Raw genomic sequence first — 21,581 nt, 5'->3', positions numbered from 1 at the left:
TAGTATGCTGCAGGAGTAATGATTCTAGTTAAAAACTGTATTTTTGTGAAAAAATGAAATTCTGCTACATGTCACCAACACAACCTCTGCATTTGCTCACATATTTACATGAATCCTCCTTTCTCTTGGACCCCAGCATGAGGCTTGGTGAGAACATTTCCTTCATTAGCCTGAAGAGACCTTTCAAACAGAGCCTTTAATTAATAATAGATAAATGAATCTATTACCAGTATCAGTCTGTCATTTTGTGTTCTAACTGACATTTCCCTGATAAGTGCATTTGCTGCAAAATTATTCTGCTTTTTAAATAATCAGCAACTTGATTTTAGTTCACAACACAGTAAGAAGAGATTTGTTGCTCTGTACTTGCACTCAAAATGTTATTGTGATAGATGAAAATAAATATGATAATTATTCATTTATAATATAAGCAAGGACTTTTGTGTTGAGTAACTACTACAGCGTAATTCTAATTTTCATACCAACTGCATTCTGCACTACATCACTGGGTGTCTGGTAATGCATGTAAGGTGAAAAATAAGCTGGTTTTAAAATTTCCAGATACTACTGATAAGGTTCAGTTATACTACTTGCCACCATGGTATCAAAACATCACTGCACAGATTTAACATGAAATTCCTGATGTCAGTCTAAATGACAACCTTCCTGTTTCTATTGCCAGCTTCCTTGCCAGGTAGAGCAAATGCCTGATAAAGACTTCTATTTCTAGCTTATACAGTATGAAAAAGCATAACACACCAAATCATATCATAAAGCAACTGACTTAGCTTTTAGACTTGCACCAAAATATCTACTGAAGTCACATAAATAGGGACATTTTCAAAATTTACTACCCATTTTTTATCCAGGTTCACAAAGCAGACTTCCTTCTATTTTCTATGTCAGCATTTTGCTGCAGATAAATAAGGTCTGAATCTTTTGGTCTGCTGTAACAACATTTTAACACTGAACAGTAAAGGTTTTAAAGGAAAACAGCTGTTTCACAGACAATTTTAATTATTTTCGAAGTCTGCAATTTTTCCCTTTTAATCGGAACTTGCTGAACCACATCCAGGATCTAGTGATGAACCTAGGTGCTCAGCTGTGAGTTTTGTATTTTGATTTACAGAAAATAAGCTACAAGTTTAAGAGCTAAAATTTACCTTAGCATGGAACATTGCAAAATAATTTTCTTCTCCAGTTATTGCATTTACAAAAGATGCTGAAAAAGTATCAGTAAGAGCCAGCTAATTACATACAGTGAAGCTAACACCTCTAAAACTGTCAGTGAATCAGCACAGCTCCCAGTGTCTCACAAAAATGCTCAATACTGATGTCTTCTGAGAGAGACTTTTTCCTTTTTTAAAGAACTGTTTAATAATAATCTTTGCAAAATACAATATATTTTAAGGGAAAATAAAGCCAGCCTGTATCTGAACAGATAAGGTAAAAAACCCCTATAAATGTTTCTCAGGGGAAGTAAAGATGAGCACATACTTCACTGCAAAGATGGATATCCAGGTTAAGAGTAGTGGCAGGGTAGATTTTCCTGGCTTGTGTTTAGAGGTTTGGGTTCTAATTCCACTCACACCACTGGAATTCTGACAGCCAAGAAATGCCAAGCTATGCTTCAGAAACTGTAATTCCAAAATTGCATGGGATACTGGAAATATGATTGAAGCTGAGAGTATGTAAAGCCTTACATTAATAATAAAACATGAAAAAACCCCAAGACAACCCCAAAGGAAACGACAGCTAGAATTCACAGGTTCCCAGTTTTAACAGGGAAAGGTTTTGCTTCAATGTTAACATGATAGTAAAGCAACTTCTAAAATCAGTCTGAGCAAAGAACCACATGAGTGCATCACTTTAAGTGATTAAAGGGTTGCTTCAAATGTATCAGTTTAACACAGCTGCATACCCTGAACTTTTGTTCTCAAACCCACTGAAAGATAATGCAATGTTATATTCCTTTCTAACCACTTTAATTTTAAAGAAATGAGACTTATGAAATCAAGCAGTTTAGCAGTTACTGTGGACCAGTGTGTCAACCTCCTCCAATTTTCAACCAATTTTGAAGAGGAAGAGATCTTGAGGACATACATTTCTATGCAGTTCTGTAAAACCACCAGGCTAATTTAATGTCAAATTAATAGTCTGCTTGAGCTAACTGAAAGTTTCCTGAGCCTAGAAATGAAATGAAGCAAAGGGCAAACTTGTGAAAATGAAAATATTCTTATATTCTGTACTGTAAGCACAAGTATCAGCCTAGAAATATGGATGAATTAAGAGAAAAGTAAAATGTATACCGTATTTTTTCTTAGGACAATCACACAACCCACTTTTATCTTCATTTATGACAGCAAGTGCTCAGAAGAGAACATTGAGATGTACATTCTACGAGGTTTTTGTCCAGTTTATTTTAGAAGTCTGGAGACTCACTCCACAACTGATGCTTTTCTGAAGAGGTAAAGTTCTCATAATCCACAGCTAAAATTCTCTAAATTGAGTGTGCTGTACCTTGAAAGGGAAAGTCAAAAGTAATATATTCAATTTACCTTTTGTCATTACAAAAACTCACACATTATCAACAAGATAATGAAACAGTGTAACTTTTACTTCAGTGCTAACTTCACAGAGAGCATCAAGAGTTCTGTTTACATCATTCTTCTTGGTTTTGCTGCAAGCACATCTTTGACTCTGGATGGTTTGCTCCTCATGGTTTTTCACCACAGGTCTACTGCCATACACAAAATAATATCTGAAACACACTTTGCAGAAGGGGAACAAAACTGCACTTACTTCAGATTACGAATCCTGGCTTCTGTAGTTTCAGTGAGGTTTTTTGTTTCCTCTTTCCACCGGTTTGTTGCTTTTTGCTGAGCTACTAAGAGACGTCTGAGCTCAGCAGTGGACTTGTGACTGGTGTCCTCCATCTCCTTGAGTCGAGCTTCATACCCATGTTCTTTCACTGCATGCTCATGCTCCATTGTGCTTATCTAAAAAAGCCCCACAAATCCGGTACAATCAATCTCTCAATCTCTCACTCTTCACCTTTTTTTTTTTTCAGTTGTTTTACAATGCCTGAGTAAAATTTATAAACATTTGTTGAAAGCATGTAACATACAATAATTAAACTTCTAATTATATACTCAGAGATACATGTTCCCAAAGCCAATTTAAGCAAATAGTACAACTGACAATAAAGGATAATGAGCTGTGTATGCTTATTTTTGTAAGTAATCTTTATTCTTCTCCCTGGTGTTTTCTCCACAGAAATACGTTCTTTCTTTTTCATCTAGCTAAATGTGTTAGGAGTTTCTTAACTGCATCTGAAATCCTTGGTACATCAGAGGGAAATGAAATCAAGCAGTGAATCTTATCTGTGACTATAATGGAAGCCTGTCTGATTAAATATGAGACAGACAAAGATTTAGTATATGCCTTCTGTGCTTCATGTCCACTACCTATCTGTTACAAGATTCTGATCCTTTGTTTAAGCAAAGGGTTCTGGAGTTGGACAAGATTTCCTGGTAAATTTGACAGCTTCCTTTATCTTGTAGTGCAAAGTGGAAGCCAGATTGGAGATGGTCCCCATTCACACCTTGTAAAACTGCTTACTGAGGTTGTCTTCATTGCTCCAGATTCTTAGATCCCTTTTTTGGTATCTTTACACTGCAGAGGGGAAAGTACCAGCTTTGTATATTCAGAAAGCACATCAAGGGTCCAAGCTGTTCCCCCCTCCAGAAGCCAAGGGTACCATGAATCCGGGTACTGACGTTACTACTGATTCCTTACCCCACCGCCAGTCTGCTCAGGGGCATTTAATGGAACATGTTCAAAAAGAACAAACCAGCTTTCAGCCAATAATCTTGTTTGCAAGATTAAGCACAGAGAAGAATTTTTTCTGTCCAGAAAATACAGAGCCCAAGTTTGACAGCCCCACTATTAAATTATTTATTAGTTACACGCTGCCCTGACAACATGGTGCACACACAAGTAGAGGAACACCCTGGGCAGAAAGTCAGACATAGATTTCTAACACATTAGAGACAAAAAATAAGTAAAGATCGGGAATTGCAATATTACTTAATGTATTCATCTTATTTTAAGCAAAGAACTTCTGGGGTCTTCTATTCACGGAGAATTTAATACACATTAAAATACAATTTAATTAGCAGAGATTGAGTTACCCCATGGATTCTGAGGACACACAATGCAACAATAAAATTACTTTTAAGCAGCAACCAGGAAGCATCATTGAAACTCTCAATCTTAATTTAAACATTTAATGCTTTTTTCTTAGAATTGCTGCCTTATTAAGCAAATATTAGTCTTACATTACAAAAAAAAAAAAATATATATAAAACATACCTTTATTTTAGCTCTTTGCTGAGCCTCCACTGCCAGTTTTCTCAAACCATCCATTTCATTTTGCAATTGTTCATTCTCTTGCTGAAGTTTTAGTCTTTGTTCACTGACAGAGGCACTCTTTTCTCTTTCTGAATCCAGAGTGCTTTGCAATTTAGAGATAACTTCCTGGCAACGAGATTTCTCTTCCTCAGAGCTAAAAGAGAAGGAAAGTCTGGCTGTAGCTGAAGAATTGAACAACTCCTGAACCAAAGGACAAAGGATATAGACCGGGAGCTATGCACAAATCAGCAAAGAATTTTATCATGATGGAATTGATAAAATCAATCTTGGGTTTGAAAATTATGGTATCTTGATATTATGTCTGCTACAGAATAAAAAGATTTCACAAAACCCTAACACACATTCAACAATTGGAAAAGTCTGAAATAATTTCCACTGCTTTCTCTTCTTACTTCTGTAAACATCTGTAACATCACTTACTTCATTTCCAGTTGTTTCAGTTTATTTTGTATCATCTGCAGACTCAGCTGAAGGTCATCTTTGGCAGCTTCTGCAAGTAAATACTTCTGATGCAGCTGCTCGAGCTGTCTACTGTTAGATTCATGCACTCTGTGCTCCCTGTAAACCTGAAGAGTAAACTTATATGTAAGTTTACTCCTCATTGCATCCTATTTTCTCATGATTTAAATTAAAACTGCATTTCTATCACTGTCACTGCAACTTGAAAAAAAAAGTTTCCAAAGATCTGATCAGACATTTATTTAGTTTCCTGTCTGTTGATCTTAACTGGAATATGTACCAGCACTCCTCTGGATTATATTAAACATCTCTCTTTTGCTGTTTACACTTTTCAGAGAACTTTCTTTTTCAGTTTGGTGTTGCAGCTTTAAAACATTCTCTTGATTAAGAAAAAAAAACCCCAAACAACTAAACAACCTTGAAGTAAATACATGAAAATTTACAATTAAGAAAATCTACTCAAAAATAAAATAAGAAAGTTAAAGGAGAAACACGTGAAAAACAGGAAAAATCTATGTATTTTTTCCTTCTGAAATGAGATCTTAAATGTGATGTAAAAATACAAACAGTTGCCTTACCTTTTCAAGTTCTTCTTCCACTGCTCTCTTTTCTCTAATGGCTCGTTCAATTTGACTCTGTTTTTCTCCACATTCCTTTTTATAAAAGTCATTTTTAAATAAGATTGAATAATTCAAAATAAAAATTCAAGAAGTGCTGAAGCCAAACCCTTCCCAGTGTAAATGCAGTTCTTGCTCCTGCCATGGATGCATTTGATTATATTTACCTGCTCATTATCTTCTCTATAGGATCACTCAATACACAGACTAAGACAATGTAAAATGAAACCTTTTTTAAAAAAAACTAATGCATAAATAGGTGCATAAGCACTGAATTCTTGTGGTCACCTGCATGATTTATTATGTAGTTATTGATGTTTTATGTATTTATTTACAAGTTCCTGGTTCATTCAAAATATGATGACTGTGATCCACAGACTCTCTTAGGATAGTTTATCAGCTTTCATATATTTCATTTCTACACACAACTACAGATAAGCACAGAAGGCTGAGTTTAGCGTATCTCTGAAAAAAACAGGGATTCTTAAGAAAAGCCATCACATGGGAAATATTTTCTAGAGCACAGATCTCACTGTCAAAATGCCTGTGAACCCATCTCTGGAGACATGCAGCATGTAATGCGCTACACAGTAACAGAGGAATGTCCTACACAATTACTCATTCATCACATTTAGTTGACCTAAAATACTAAATTCTAGCGAAAGTATTTGATCAGTAAAACCCAGAAGTCTCAAATGTTTTGCTACTGAAAATACTTTTATCAGTCAACTCCATACCATCTGAAGAGCTGAAACTTCTTCTGTCAGCCGAGAAACCTGCACATTACATTGCTTCTTTGCAGTGTCTACCTGTGACCAAAACAAAACTACAAAATTAGTCCCACAAACTACTTTTCCATCTTGCTTTTTGACACACATATACACATATAGTCTATATGTGGTGCATGTATATAAAGCATGAAAATACCTGGGACTGCAATAACTGAAAACTCTTACGATATAAATGTTAGAAGAATGATTATTATCAATCCATACTACTTTAACTGAGGGTGTTTAGAAAACACAAAAGCACAAATGAAGACGCCACAACAAGTGTCATTCGTATCTTCACAGTGCAGACCTCTCCATACCAGTGTCTGCAGAGACATCAACAGTTTTGGTTCTTGTTTAGGATACACGTCTAGACAATAAATGCTGAAGAGTATGGTGCTATCAGCAGGCTGCTTTGCCATTTATATTATCCAAACTCTTGTAAGAAAACTGGTCATGATGACTGTGCACCAGCAGTAGCTTTGCACTCTGAGGAAAACCAAAAAATCTTCCTATTCTTTCTAAAGATAGTAACTTACTTCCTTTCTAATTCTTGCAGCAGTGCTTTCTGCAAGTTGAGACATTTCATCCTTCAGTTTTTTGATTTCTTCTTCCTTTTGTTTCTCCTCAAAGAATGCCTAGAAGAAAAATAACAAAATGAAATACGACTGATATTTCAGTGTGATACTAGGAGCACCAATAGAAAAACCCATACTGCTCAAAAGACACCTTTTTTTCCTTTTTACTTTGGAGTAGCTGACACTGAGACTCAACAAGAAAACAAGAACAGTGAAAACATGTACTAAATGCACATTCTTGTAAATCAGAACCACACAAAGAGTTAGTGACAGTAGATGCCTGTTTCTGTTGGGATGGGGAGATTTTGGCTGAGCATGGAATTATACAGAAGAAAGCACAGGAATCCAGAGCAAAAGGCAAAACTACTCTCCAGTGTTCTATCTGGGGCCAGGATGTCTAATAAGAAAGGTCTCTCTTAGGAAACGGAATACCTTTAGACACACACACTCCTACATATAGCCAAGCATTTTATATTAAATTACTCATCTCCCAGAAAACTAAAAGTAAAGGAATAAAGATTTATAAGTAGCTAAGGAACATGCATGCAGACACTCTCATGCTGGGTAACAGTGAATCGTGAGAATTACAGAAAAAAGTGTAGCAAGGAACCCTTCCTCTGGGGGATGTAAAAAGCTACTGATTTTACAGTGTAACAGGAGAAAAGATTACAGAATACAGGATTTTTGATCTCACCTACCAAGAATCCTAGGTGGCACACAGAGAATGTGTATATGCATAAAGGGAGAAGGACGTAAAAAAGCCCCTAATGGATGAAATAAACTAAACCCACGGAAGGTTACTCACTCCAGGCAGTAACACGCCATTTCATTGGCCATGCTCTCTTTTACTGCTCCCATACAATTCAACTTTGTTTTTTATTACTCAAACTACTCTCAAAATTCTTCAGATGTCTGTTTATAAGCTTAGCTTCGTGTGCTTTATAATGTGAACAGAAGAAGTGTTATTGTAATTTCCACCTCCATCTTCTACAGAGCAGGGAGAAGACAATTTAAAACATAACATATTAACAGATATGTATATAAATGTGCATTTTTCTTCTGTTCATTAATAGAACATTTTTTTCCCTTTGTTCATTAAATTTTCTTCCCAGCTTGAAAAATTCAGGATGTTAGCCAGAGCAGTAAATTAAGAACTATTTGCTTTGTTTTGGCTCCTTGAGCCATATATTCGTATCTATATTTTTGGCATCAACATTATTCTGTGATAGTTTAATCACACATTGTACATAAAAGTTTCTTTTAAGGCCTCTCCACATGTCTAGATTTCTTTGTTGATGACTGCACTTATTTTGTTTCCTATGTCTTGTTGGAAACAGTTATAAATTCATAACAGAACCTTCCTTTTTATTCTGACGCCACCAATTTGTTTGTGAGTACTTGGTAAGAGACTCTGAACTCTTGTCAAAAACTTTGGAAGATTCATGTTTAGGTACAGTGCTATCCCCTCAGATCACCTTTGTCCAGGCAACCAACATATGCTTTGAAGTTTATACTGTATGACAAGTCTGAGTGATGTGTGGTCACATCCCAGTTTGCTCTCTATGCACAACTAATTTTAGCACAGCAGACATAAAAGAAGCTAGTTTGTGTATCCTAAACACCCTAATTTCTAGGTAATACCTTCATCCAATGACTTACCTGACTTTTTTCCAGGTTAGCTTCTTCCAAGAGCTGTATGCAATCTTGGACTTTTACAACAGCATCATACCTCTCACTTTCTAGATTGGCAGACTTGGCCTGAAGCTCTCTGATCTGTTCCTCCAGGGCTACTCTTTCTGTTCTCAGCCGTTCAGCATCTTGAATAGTAACACACAGTCTACAAGACAGTAGAAATTTAACGATGTGATGGTTAATTAAGACACTGATCCATTCAAACTGAGCTATTAGGAAGTATCTGTTCATAAATTGTCCAAACTGCATTGTTTTCAGCTTGTTTTTGGACAGAGTATTTTGAGTTTGATGGTTAATCAAGTCCTAGAAAGAAACAGAATTAAAGGAGTTAACTCAGATATCTAATCTCAGAAGATCCTTAGAAGAATCCCAGTGATACCCTGGGATACATCACTAAAAATGCTCTATATTAAACCAGAATAGAACAGCCCCAGAAGAAATAAAGTTTTCCTCTGTGGAGGAAATGGAGTAATTGGATGCGGGCAATGAAGTTGCAGCTATAGTATTAGAGACAGAAAACCACTGGTAATTTCACAACAGCTCAGGAATTCTTATTGTTTAACTATGATTGTCAGTATTGGCAGGCACAAGAAAGGACAAGAGAGCCTCAGAGGGATCGTCAAAAACATCTCTCTGTTACTTCCTAACATGTTTGCCACAAACACATACAAAGACAGACAACCCCTCTATTTTGGTAGAGCCAAGGCATAATTTTTGCATGTATCTTGTTTGTTAGTAACACACCATGAGCTCTCTTTACCTTATTTCCAATTGTTTCATACTAGACTGCATTTGCTGCAAGCGTTTGTCAGATGCTGTTTCTCTCTCCTGGGCAGATATCCTGTCTTCTTCCTGGAAAGAACCAAAGTATTATCCAGACATGGTTTGAGCTTCCCTGAACAAAATAAAGATATACTTACATAAAACAAGCTAGATAACAACTTGCAGTTAATTTAACGTCAGCATTCAGAAAATGACTGTCCATTCAACTGCAACAAATTATTTCTTTCTCTACAATACCTTTCTGTCCAATTGGCTCTGAAGCTTCTCTTTCAATGTTGTCATTTCTTCAAGCTTTGCATTTGCTGCCTGTCCATCAATTTTGGCTTGCCTGTGTATCAAGAAAACAATTATTATAGAAGGAAAAAAAGGGCCCATTAAAACTTTGTTGGAACAGCTGTGAAGGGTAGAAAAACCTCACAATATTGTTCTTACAGGGCAGAAGAGGTTTCCCCCTTCTCACTGTGTGGCAGAGAGGGAGAGGAATACCAAATTCCAAAGTCCTGTGGAAATGACTTCTTAAAGACAGGTTAGGAGGAAGGTGTATGCATTTGATTAAAGGAGGAGGACTAGGCAATCAAAAACTTCAAGTGATTCAATAACAAGTATAATTAGTCACAGATATGTAGCAGAGAAGTCTTCTGCAGAATTAGATTTCACTTTTTAGAGCAATAGGACTAGGAATTTAAAAAATCATTATACACTTCTAAAGAATTTAGCTGATGAGCTTTGTAATCTGAGTAATTTTTGTGGGCTGAAGGAGAAGAGGAAAAAAAAAGAAAGGAATTCTTAGTGAATGATGTAAATGACTAGTGGTTCTTCATCCTCAGTAGAAAAGTCTGCTGAAAAAAGCAACCCTCCTCCTCCTCTGACTTGGGAACAGAAAGACACAGAGAGCCTTCACCTGGGGTGTAACCCAATTATTAGGCTAAATTTAAAAACCAATGACTGACTCTATGATAAAGTTAGAAGAGAGAAAACATGTATTACATTAGCTCATGCAAACTGCAGCACCAATAGTCATGAAAAAACCTAGAAAATATTTAATACTTCTAACAATCAACTTCAAACAAAAACTCCTTATAGAAATAATGGTTTTGAATTAAGGGCATAAAAGTCAATACTGTACATACACGAAAATCTTAAGCAAAATATACATAATCCAAGCAATTTTACAGCAAATACTTTACTTCAGCACAATTAATTGAAAAAGTTAATTTGGTTACAATTTCTTTAACAAGCAAAATCTACAATAAAACCATTATTCCTAAACGCAGGGTCTTCAGTGCAGGTCCAAAACTTTGACCCTTCTCCATCTGAAACGTTGCATCTTTCTCCTACAAGAAGTACTGTAAATTCAGGAGGACACTAAATTGCCTCCTGCCAAATATTTTAAGTGTTGTAAAACAATAAAAACCCAAAAGGCAGCGTAAGAAGGGAAAAATAAGAAAAAAATAAAGACATCATGAAAAATAAGAGCACCTTAAGTATTAAAAATGCATTTGAACACCAAATTCAGATTCAGATTGAATTCAGATGCATGCAAATGCAACAAATTGATTGTAAAGAGGAAGCTTTTATTCTACACTATGCAATCTATCTTTAACCTCATCTTAGCAAGTTATCTCTGTTTGAGAGCTTTAAGATTCTGAAATGCAGATCCATGCCCTAGCAATGCCAAGTTTCTTAAATTTGCGTGTTTTATCCAGGCCATACAAACCTAATTTAAACCTAAATTCTACAACACACGAGTTGGTTTTTTTCAATCTACTTTTGCATTCCTGACTTAGCACTCTATTACCATAAATCATGTAAAACTATTAAAAACATCCAAAAGGATTAGAACTGTCTGCACTATATGCTATATAATCCATGCAGACTATGTCTTCATGTTTACCAGAAGCAACTGGTGAAAATATTCCAGACTTCTTGGAGAACCACTGTAGCACTTTTTAGGGCTAGACAGAGCTGCTCCTATTAACTTTGGGAGTAAAACCCAGCAGAGTTTTTAGGTGTGCAAGGACTTTAGGCTGATCTGAGAAGGAAGTGAGCATAATCAGTGCCTGTAATTACAGACAGATAATGACTGAATTTCTTGTTTTACCTCAATCCATAAATCTACTGTTGAATGAAAAAAAATTTTAATTTGACCTCAACCATCACTAGTTAGAAGAGAGAACAGACACAGTAAACTGGCATTGAATAGACTTCAGCTGTAAACACAAATCATCACGAAATTGTGTCACAGATATTATTTTGCCTTTTCCTTGATATACTCCAGGTGTAATTAACACTTCTTTTGCCTTTAACTTCCACAGAACCTGTGGTTTAGAGCTGTTTATTGATATGGAGTGAAAGCAAATTTTATTAAAATTATTAAAAATTGGAAGCTTGTTTGAACATTCAAATTTCAGAACTGTGATGAGCAACCATGTAACTGGCATTTGAGCAAACTGTATTCTAATGAAAGCCTATCTTCAGAATCAATTGTGCTGTGATAATGACACTTTTTTTCCTTTTAAATCAAAGGTCAAATGTGGACTATTTCAGGGAAAAGCTGAATGGAATAACACTAACTGGACATATGTTACCATAACACTAATGATGTCCAACAAGCTTCAGAGACAGTTACTGAAACCATTGTAACTACGAGGATGAAATTATCTTGCAGCACAAACAAGGCCCATGACACAGCAGCAGGTTAGGAAAAGCTATAGAAAAGATATTAATTTTTTTTTTAATCTTCCTGGTTTATACCTCAGTTGTTTTTGTAGCTGCTCTAGTTCCACATTTTGTTCTGTCACAGTTTTCAGAAACTGCTGATTGGTCTGCAAAAAAAAAGAGATATTTGCAACATGTTCATTACAGTATTGAAAATCTTATACATTCAGAATTATTATAGGACATTTCCACAGAATATTGTACCATAAATTTAACGCTGTAGCTGGTCTTCAAGTGCCAAGGTTTATGCAGAGTATTTTATAAAGGTGAAAGCAGAGAGATGCTCCTCCCCTTCTTTCCCCATACCTTGGTAATGTAAGAACTTCATGAGACACTAACTGTAGTAGCTGAGACCTGTCATTTGCACTTCCATCTAGTTTAGGAGTTTGGAATCCCTTGTGACACAGTAGACCACGCACTGCTGTGAAGACTTCCTGTGTTTTAGGGACAAGGGACAACGAGCAATTGCTCATCCTTCCTTCTTTTCTATGCAAGCCACAGTACTGGAGGTGTAATTCTCGTTCCACTGTCTTCCTATTTAAGAATAATTTCCTATTTTTATGAAAACTAGCCTTTTCTGAAGTTCACATATACCTTACACTGAGATATTAAAGATGACCACAATGGCAGGCAGCATTCAAAAGGCACAATATTCTCCTTTTCCCCCCTCTCTCCTATTAATTGTTATGTTCTTCTTGCTTTTTTGACTGTTGCTAAGAATTGTTTTCAGGCACTTCCTACTTCTAAAATATCTTTTCTGGGTGGTAACAGTCCATTTCAAGACCATCATGGAGTACCCAAAGCAAAAACCCCATCTTGCCCACAGTTAACATTTTGGTTTTATTAATATCAACAAAATGTCAGATAAAATTAACTCAGATAATCAACAAGATCTTTCTGCAGATTTCTGCAGTTCACATCAGTTTTTTAATATCAGCAGTGAACACTGTTGCTTCAATACTGAATCTCATTTCCAGAACATGCATAAATATGCTGAACAATTCCAACCTGAGCACACCTAGGAAACACAGCTGTTTTACCACAATAAAAAACGTGGCTAATTAATGTGTCTCTTCCTATTTTTCAGTTTGTTAGTTCAAAAAAGGGCTTGATGCTTTATCCCATGACATCTTTATGCCTTTGGTAACAGATGGCACCAAATGTTTTTTGGATCATGCAAACAAATGGATTATCTTTATCTTAAATACTGTCTTAACTCTTTTCTCTGATGTGAGGAAAAAAGGTTTCAGTGAGAAAACAAAAGAGTAGGCTGCTGGAGTAGGTTATGAGTCTTTTTGCACTGCCATTATTCAAAATAAACACTCAAAAAAAATCATACAGGAATCATGACTTTCAAAAACAAAGCTGCTCAATCAAAAACTTAAAAACTTCATCCCCTCCTGCACCTCAATTTTTCTACAAAAAACTACCTGACAGTTTCTCCTAAAACTGTTTGTCCGTTTTGGAAGTCTTAGGCTAAAGCTTAGTGACTAAAAAGCTTCACAGTCTAAGGATGTGAATAAAGCATTGGAAGATTATTAGAGCTCAGAAAAATGTGCAAAAAGGACAAAGACACTGAAGACAGCAGTACCAAAGTAGGAATGGATAAACATGTGCCAGAGGTAGCATATCCAAGAGGGCATAATTAAAAAAAATGTTTCCTTTGTGAAGACGTTTTTGAATGTGTGAAGTACACTAATCACACACTATAATTCTGAGTGTAAGCTTACCACTGAATTATAAAAGAGCTCACATAAAATTAAAAGCTGACCTCTCAATCACCTTGACCTGGTGTTTGGAGTTCAGGAATAAAGATATCACTACTTTCTGGCTGCTGGAGAAGTTTGCAAATTTGATTGGCATTAATTTCTTTTTCAACCGTGTATGTATGAAGGACTTTTTGCTTTGGTTTTTTACTTTGGGGGGGTCAAGGAGGAAAATAAATTCTAGTTCACTGCTCAGAAGGTTTTACTCACCAACTCTATCTTCTCCTTGGCCATGTGCAGCTGCCGAGTCAACTGCTGAAAGCTAGTCAGTTGATCCTAAAAAGAGAATTCAGAGTTTCTTATAATCATTATAATCATAAAGAGTGCACAATGAGAAAGCTTCAGAGTCAACTGAAAACATTTGCAACTGCCTCCTTCCAAAAGTCACATGCACTTACTATCAAAACATGAAAGTACAGATGAGCAGTGCCCTTGAAGAGCCACACAGACTGTGAGGCTGCTACAAGCATTTTTGCTAAGCAAAGTAGCAGACATGTACCCCTTAATTCAAAAATGCCTGTTATGGACATTTTAATTTGCTCTTTGCCATACAGGATGTCTTGTGTCCATACCAAATAAGCTCTTGAGTCCCTGAATGTCTATCATCCTAGGAGAACTAGGATAACCCAGAAAAACCATCTACAGCATGCCAGGTGCCTTCAGAGCAGAGAGAGGACTGAAGTCCCTGAGATGAAACACCTTCTAATGGTGCTATCTAACAGTCTCAAGGCCAAGGATATGCTAGAAACCTACTCCTGCTCCTCTCTTACCAACTACATCCAGTCCTTATGACAGCCTCTCTCCTCCTTGCCTTCCATCAATTCTAATTCTACTTGATCTTACCTATTTCTGTTTAGCTCTGACAGCTCTTTGCTGCTCCTTCAGTGAAAGCTAAACCTAAAATAGAAGTTTATTTAACTGAAGAGCTGTTTTCTCTGGGAGACCAGTAGCATTTAAGAATAAAAGGCTGTTTAACCTTGTTCTTGTCACAGTGGCATTAATATCCACCCAAGATTTAGTTACTAATAAAAATGGAATCTGGCAGCCCGAAACCCTCCCACAGCTACCAGTGACTCTCTGTACTCTACTGTTTGAGTATGTTATTAGTAACTGCAATACAACACAAGAAATAATCTAATAGAAGAAACAGGAGCAGAAAGCTGGAACTACACAAAGGTAAGAGTCCTCTTAACTATTCCTTGAAATAATTATGAAACTTGGCAGAGTACAACAGCTGCACAAACACTTACCCTGTTTCTCAGAAAAGATCACATCACTAAGGTGAACTTAATACCACAAAACCCCAAAAATCAGTAAGAAAATATTTGAGGTGAGCTGTAACTGTGCCCATAAGTCAAATGTGTTCAAAACCAGAGATGAAATATTAAAATAATTTTCAGGTTCTCTTTACAGGCCTAGAAATACATGCAGCAAGGTACATGCAGGCACCAAGTTTCTATTAGTTCTTCACACACTGAGCATCTTTACATAGCTCACCAGAGCAGAGCAGCTTTTCTAAGAATTTCCTGAAAGGCCTTCCCCAGGCACAGCAGAAGAGAACCAGGCTGCTAAACACAAGCTAGCATTAGACAAATACTAGAGAACTTGATTTTTCAACTGTTTACACATGTTTCTTTACTGAGTAACAGCAGGAAATGGAGACTACTTTTCTAACTATTCAAACAAGAGAACAGATGAAAGACTTTCCCCTCAGAATTCAGAAATCTTGAGCAACTTTTTCAGATGTTTTACTGCACTGAAGATTTCTGACCATTCAATTCAAACACAGGATTATTAATATGCACATGCATATTTTGTGCGTATATATATACACGGAAAAAACTAAAAATGAACCAAAATGAATGAAAATTACATTCTGCTTTTTCCTTTCAGCCACAAGAATCTGCGTTTCAGTCAGGCGCTCCTGGTACTGCTGCTGAAGTCGATCGTGCTCCTGTAACAGCGTCTGCCAGCGGTCAACTGCTTGGTCTTTTTCCTGAGTTACAGAATAACATTCTATTATAGCACACTTATCTTCCTCTATCATTCTCTAAAAAGACAGGCCTTAACTTCTATTTTGACAAAGTGCCATTACTTATGCTTTTCTCTGCACATATTTTAATTACACAGAGAAAATGCCAAACTCAGGTGCAGAGAAATAGATGCTTGGAAGTTCAAACTCTACTTACAAGTAAATTCCAAGTTTTCTGCTTTTTAATTTTTTTTTTGAAGAGCTCAAACTTTTTTACAGGTCTTTAAGGTAGACCTACACTTGAGATAATATTCAAATACCAAAATTCAGCTGTCGAGTTCAACTTAATCATACAAAACAAGATTGATATATTGTAATAAGCTGAAAAAATTTGCTTATATTTTCAGATTTAGGTATTATTTGCTATATCCCACATACACTTTCCTCCTCGTATCACTTCACAATAGTTTTGATTACAACGACAAGCTACTACAAAAAGCATGAATTGAAGAAAATATTTCATTGAGTTGGTGATCAAGAATTCAACATAAGGATCAAGTCAACTAGGTAAAATTACTAACACAAATCAATATTAAAAAATTATTTCATGAATCTAGGAAAGAAGTTTCTTCAGGTCTTTTAAGTTCAAGAAGGGCTCAAAACAGCCTTAAGGAACTCCAAACACATAATTTCTGAATCAAGAAATAAAATAGCCTCCTCTAATCAGCCGAGGCATAACAAGAGAAATAAAACAATATAAATGTTTAATCTCACACACTTGCTTTGCCAGCCTTAGTTGCTCTTGAATGGTTCTCACTATGCCTTCATCTGCAGGAATACCAGTTTCCAGATGCACGAAAGGAAGAGCCTCCAGTTGCTTCTCAAGAGACTCTTTCAACTCTGCATGCAGCCTGAAATTCAAAGAATTAAGTTCAGCAAAGTATTTCTTTAACAGGGATTTTTTAAACAAATGAAATACACTGTACCTTGCACCTGTACATTCTACTTCCTTCTAAGTCAAATTTAAATCAGTTATGTTATGTTCTATAAACACAATGGACAGTTTGGAATAGTTTCACATCTAGTTCTTTTAGTGACATGGTAAAATCTCCTATATCTAGTGCTGCAATCTATATTAAGCACTGAAAGACTCTAACATTACTTAGCAGTTGAAGATTTCAGAGATTTCAAGGTCCTAGAAAAAAACCTTTTTAATGTCTAGAAATCATGAGAAACAGTAGTAGTAACATGGCAGTGCAATTATTTACCTTTCATTTTCCTTGGTGATTTCTTCCAATTTTAGCTTCATCTCACTCATTTGTGCCTGACACAAAGACATGCAAGAGTAAGCACTCATTTAAGTTACACAAGCTCTGGTAACACTTTCATCCTGTATTTCTGACTGATACTATAAAAGATGAACAATTAAATTCAGCACAATACAGTAAATGAAAGTCAATTGCTTTTTAAAGGCAAGTCATAGGACACCACTTAAATTTAACAGCTGCCAAGTCCTGTTATACCTCAGCATCTGGAAGTTATCACAGGCATTAAACTTAACCTTTTGAAATTTTTATGGCTCTTACAGATTGATTTTTAATTAAATCAAGTTTTTAGGGGCAGAGTAGATAACTCATCCTTTATACCGCAAGCATTTGAGAAAAGTTTAGGAATTAACTGAGGAGAAACTCCAGTTGTATGAATCACACTGGCTGTTTTGTTTACTAGTGCAAGAAAGCCATAGTGCTTCTGCTGCTTTCTGAAATTGATCAAGCGTGAAGACTATTTGCAAAATCTTTATGATGGACAGATCAAACAAATTAAGTGCATGAAACCAAAACCAGTGAATAACTTTAGCATGTAGATCACAAGTAAAAATTGCTTTCTGTATGCCAAAGGTCTTTACATCACTTTGCTTTTCAGTCCTGCCACGAAGCACTAAAAAGTTTCATTTCGTGTGGATGAAAGGAGGACAGCTCCGTTCCACCTCAACCCCCACGATAATACACTGCTGCAATTCAGACAATCTCCCAATCTTTTCACAGAAAACTCTCCATTCATCCCCTTGAGGCAGCCTGCAGTCCAGCAGCTTTGTGAAGCATGACAAAAACTAGTGGCCTGCATATTAAGACCACTAAAGAAGATCCAGTTTGAAATGTTAGGAATGCCAGTACCTGATAAAGCTGCAGCTGTTCTTTCATCTCCTCCATGTGTTTATCATACTCTGTGATTAGAGCTGACAAGCTAAGAAGTTGAAAAACATGATTAGAATGAGTTTTGTAAATGCTGAAATGCTCTGATAATGAACTAGTTTTAAAGAAGTCTTAGTCTAGAGAGACCAGAACAAAACAGTCACTTTTCTTGAGTCCCAAGCTCGACATTCCCCAGAATCAAATGAACAAATTTAATCCCTACTTTTAAATAATGATCATTAACAGCAAGGCTCCTATATAACAGAGCATATAATGGGACATTATAAATGACCATTAATACAACATTAATATTTCATATATTCACACAGAATCCCAAATATTAAAAGACTAGACTTCATTGCTGCTTTCACATACAGTAGTAGAGTGGCCTATAAGATAATGCAGAACATTGTAGTTCTACTTCTATACTTTCTCCCTCCTAATATTTTCATAATTGATAGCAATTCTCTGAAAATTCTGTATTAAAAGCTAACAAGAAAAACTAGGTTATTTTTGTAAGAGGAAATTACAGTGTTCATGAAACCATTTACTGATTAGACAACTGTTAGTTTAAGAGTGTCAAAAATTTTTTTTAAAAACATCCCCCTGATCTCAACAGACAGCAGCTGCCTGTGTTACCTAGATCAGTACAATCTTACCAGAACTTCTGTTTATTCTCTCAAAATTTAGACTAGAGAATTCCTTCATTCATCTCGCATCCTTTATTTTACAGATTGTGGAAGCAAAGTCAGTAATTTAAGTTACTGAATAAACACAATACCACCTAAAAACAACTTTTACAGTAACACCTCTACAGACACATGCACACACAAGAGCTGGTTCACCTGGATATTTACACTCCTATGAGCATATGACGATTTCCTTCCAATACACTGCAGTATTCCCACTTATCACTTGGAATCAGTTACCTTTGGTCTGTCATCCTGGATCCTGATGTGCCATCACCGCCAAGGGCATGTTCCTGTAATGGAATAATTTACTTATTAGTACTTGCATATAACTGTACGGAGTTTTCAACTTTTATATGAAGCCCAAAACTGTCTGTAATCTGTACACCATATGCCACAGAATCACTTTCAGCTTTATTTTCAAAAACCCTTGAGTGCTGGCTCAATATGAAAAAATAATGATTTTTTTTTTCCCCCTGGAGATGTTCTGATCTAAAGCGTAATTGCATCTGAGGGAAAATCAGCTCAATCTTAAAAGAACAATCATAGGTTTGTGTAAGTGCTTGGTTCATTTCCATGCATCTCATCATCAGGAAAGTGCTGAAGCCCTAGCTTCTGCACAAGCTTTCAGACAGGCTTATGGTTACGTCAACACGTGACCAATCTCTTAGGAAAGGGAAGTCTATAAAAGTGAGAAGGTCTACTAAATTACAAATCAAGTGCTCTTTCAGGGATAAAACATTTAAAAATGCACCCAAAATACCCTAATTCACGGCTAGGGCAGTTTTGCTTTGCTGTTGCTGCATTGTATGATGGATCCAAAACAGGGCCAGACAACACTGAAGCGGGCTGTGCTCCATATTTGCAAAGCTGTTTATCACAAATCCTCATCAAAAAATTCTTACGACTTCCATCCCTGAGTTCACATACCTGCTCAGCAGTAACTCTCAGAACCTCATCAGTTTCGTGGTGTCCAAGTGCCATTTTCAGCCGCTGATCTGAAAAACACCACGTTTGAGAAACACGGCTGTAACATAGGCCTTTATCTACGTAAACGTGACTGGCAGTCAGAAATACGTTTAACACTAGAGTGCTTTGAGGGCAAAAAAAGTACTTCTAAAATTCTTCTATTTAGCACAACTGTTCAGAAAAACCCAGGACTTGAAAAAACCTACAGGAACTGTAAGAATAATAATAATGAATTCCATTCCTTTCAAATTCTGTTTTCTTTAAGAAATATTTTTGTTCTGTTTCGTAAGAATCTGCGTAACAGTTTCGTAACTGGAATGGGTAACAAAGAAGAAAAAGGAAGTCGGGAAGGCAATGGCTATATTTTGATTTAAACAACTTTTTGCCTACTTTTCTTGACACATGCAGTTCTTTTACAAGTTCTAAACTTCTCAAGGAGGATATAGGAAAAAGACAGTGAGGACAGAAAGGAGGTAACAACAGCAAAGGAATGCCAGGGAAGAGGAAGGGGAAAGTTACTGCCCTTACCAGCCAAAGGACGTAAACTTGAGAGCCCACAGGTGCAAAAAGGGACAGATTTTAAACATCACTTATAGAAGCTCACCTTCAACAGTAATGCATTAAGTACATCCTGAAAAAAAGCTGCGTGTGTGCAGCAGCGTATCACAAAAATATGTAATGGAATGGAGGATCATGATTTGTAGGTCTCACTACTAAAATTTCAAAAAGAATTCAGGTAAAACTCAACCTTCTTTACAGCTATATATTTAACACAACAAACACTTATTCTACGACACTAAATATAATAGTGCTTAGAGAATCTCTTTTCAGCTGTATTACACACGTTCAGTGTTTTAGAACTTAGATTCCACATTCATGAAGCAAGAGAAACATCAATCCATGTATCAGACTCAGGGTAGGCCTCAAACAGCTCAGGGCTCAGCTGGCATACAAGACAACTTCAGATCTGTCTTTTAGCACTTGTGAAAATGGATAAATTTTTTTTTAAAAAGAGGATTAAACTCTTTGATAGGAGAGGCAATTCTTATCACTTCACAGAGAATTCAATTTGAGTTTTACTTGGAGTCTAAAGATTTATAAAATAAGAAGCTACAGCCAAAGTAAATACATATGAAAAGGCAAAATTCCAATACTTGAAAAAACCATATTTTGTTCACATCACAATAAATACTCTTGCAAAGCTCAAGAAAGATACAGATTTTTGAACCAGAATGACTCTGTTATCGCAGGCTGAAGCTTTTCTGCAAATGAAATCCTTGGAATCAAAACTTGCTCCTTCACCTTTGGCCACCCAAAGGCACCACAAGAAACCTAGTACCCACTGAAATTCTGAGACCTGAGTGATGCACAGCTGCAAACACTGCATGCACACTGACCAGGTCTTACTGCCAAGTTTGCCTGCAGCAGTAACTAGGGACAGTGACAGTCCTTGGGATGATGCATCTACCCCATCTCCTACTTACAGGAATATAAACTCTGCAGAAGCAATTTTTTTGGCCAGTATTTTGTTGGTATGTAACTGAGATGTACTCTGATCAACTCATATTAAGTTATATTAAACTCATCAATAATGTATCTGATAGCACATAATTAAAAATACCGATTTTCGTCTGTACAGCAAATTTCTCGAATAACTGGCAAGAGAGCTTTCAAGTGTAAATAAAGCACAGGAAACGCCGTGGTTTCATAACTAAAGAGGCATTCACACAAAAATGCATCTGTTTTTAGCTATTACCACCATTAGCAGCTTTTAATTATTAGTGTTTAGCTAAAAGTACTATCCATGCTGCTACTCACTGCAGCGAACACCGGAAAAGCTACGGAACACAAACCCCTCACTACCAACACTCACCTGGCCGTGCCTTGTTCCCAGCTTTCCCCACGCAAACTCCGCGAACCCCCAGTGAAATGCCGCTTCTCC

General features: G+C 36.4%; 1 protein-coding gene across 2 annotated transcripts in view; it reads right to left on the bottom strand.

Moving 5' to 3' along the window:
• The window catches only part of SCLT1 (sodium channel and clathrin linker 1), a 30,743-nt gene extending 9,168 nt beyond the window's left edge, over positions 1-21,575 (bottom strand). The window contains exons 1-19 of one of the 2 annotated variants that reach the window (XR_001862819.1): positions 21,513-21,575; positions 19,601-19,668; positions 18,911-18,963; positions 17,964-18,033; positions 17,058-17,113; positions 16,568-16,700; positions 15,691-15,813; positions 14,028-14,093; positions 12,088-12,158; positions 9,571-9,661; positions 9,311-9,402; positions 8,518-8,695; positions 6,820-6,918; positions 6,248-6,319; positions 5,472-5,546; positions 4,855-5,000; positions 4,375-4,567; positions 2,803-2,999; positions 2,310-2,520 (exon numbers count right to left, since the gene is read on the bottom strand). Coding sequence is in view for 1 of the 2 variants with exons in the window: in XM_017736916.1 (XP_017592405.1) it covers positions 2,803-2,999; positions 4,375-4,567; positions 4,855-5,000; positions 5,472-5,546; positions 6,248-6,319; positions 6,820-6,918; positions 8,518-8,695; positions 9,311-9,402; positions 9,571-9,661; positions 12,088-12,158; positions 14,028-14,093; positions 15,691-15,813; positions 16,568-16,700; positions 17,058-17,113; positions 17,964-18,033; positions 18,911-18,963; positions 19,601-19,654 (1,769 nt within the window). In the remaining variant the exon portion in view is untranslated. The remainder of the gene's footprint in view (positions 1-2,309; positions 2,521-2,802; positions 3,000-4,374; positions 4,568-4,854; positions 5,001-5,471; positions 5,547-6,247; positions 6,320-6,819; positions 6,919-8,517; positions 8,696-9,310; positions 9,403-9,570; positions 9,662-12,087; positions 12,159-14,027; positions 14,094-15,690; positions 15,814-16,567; positions 16,701-17,057; positions 17,114-17,963; positions 18,034-18,910; positions 18,964-19,600; positions 19,669-21,512) is intronic. The other variant, XM_017736916.1, reaches the window with a different exon arrangement.
• Between the last annotated feature and the right edge of the window lie 6 nt (positions 21,576-21,581).

This window comes from Corvus brachyrhynchos, unplaced genomic scaffold (genome assembly GCF_000691975.1).
Source record: "Corvus brachyrhynchos isolate BGI_N302 unplaced genomic scaffold, ASM69197v1 scaffold105, whole genome shotgun sequence".
Classification (NCBI taxonomy): Eukaryota; Metazoa; Chordata; class Aves; order Passeriformes; family Corvidae; genus Corvus; species Corvus brachyrhynchos.
Note: the sequence above shows the minus strand (reverse complement) of the source record. Positions and strands in the feature narration are given on the sequence as shown.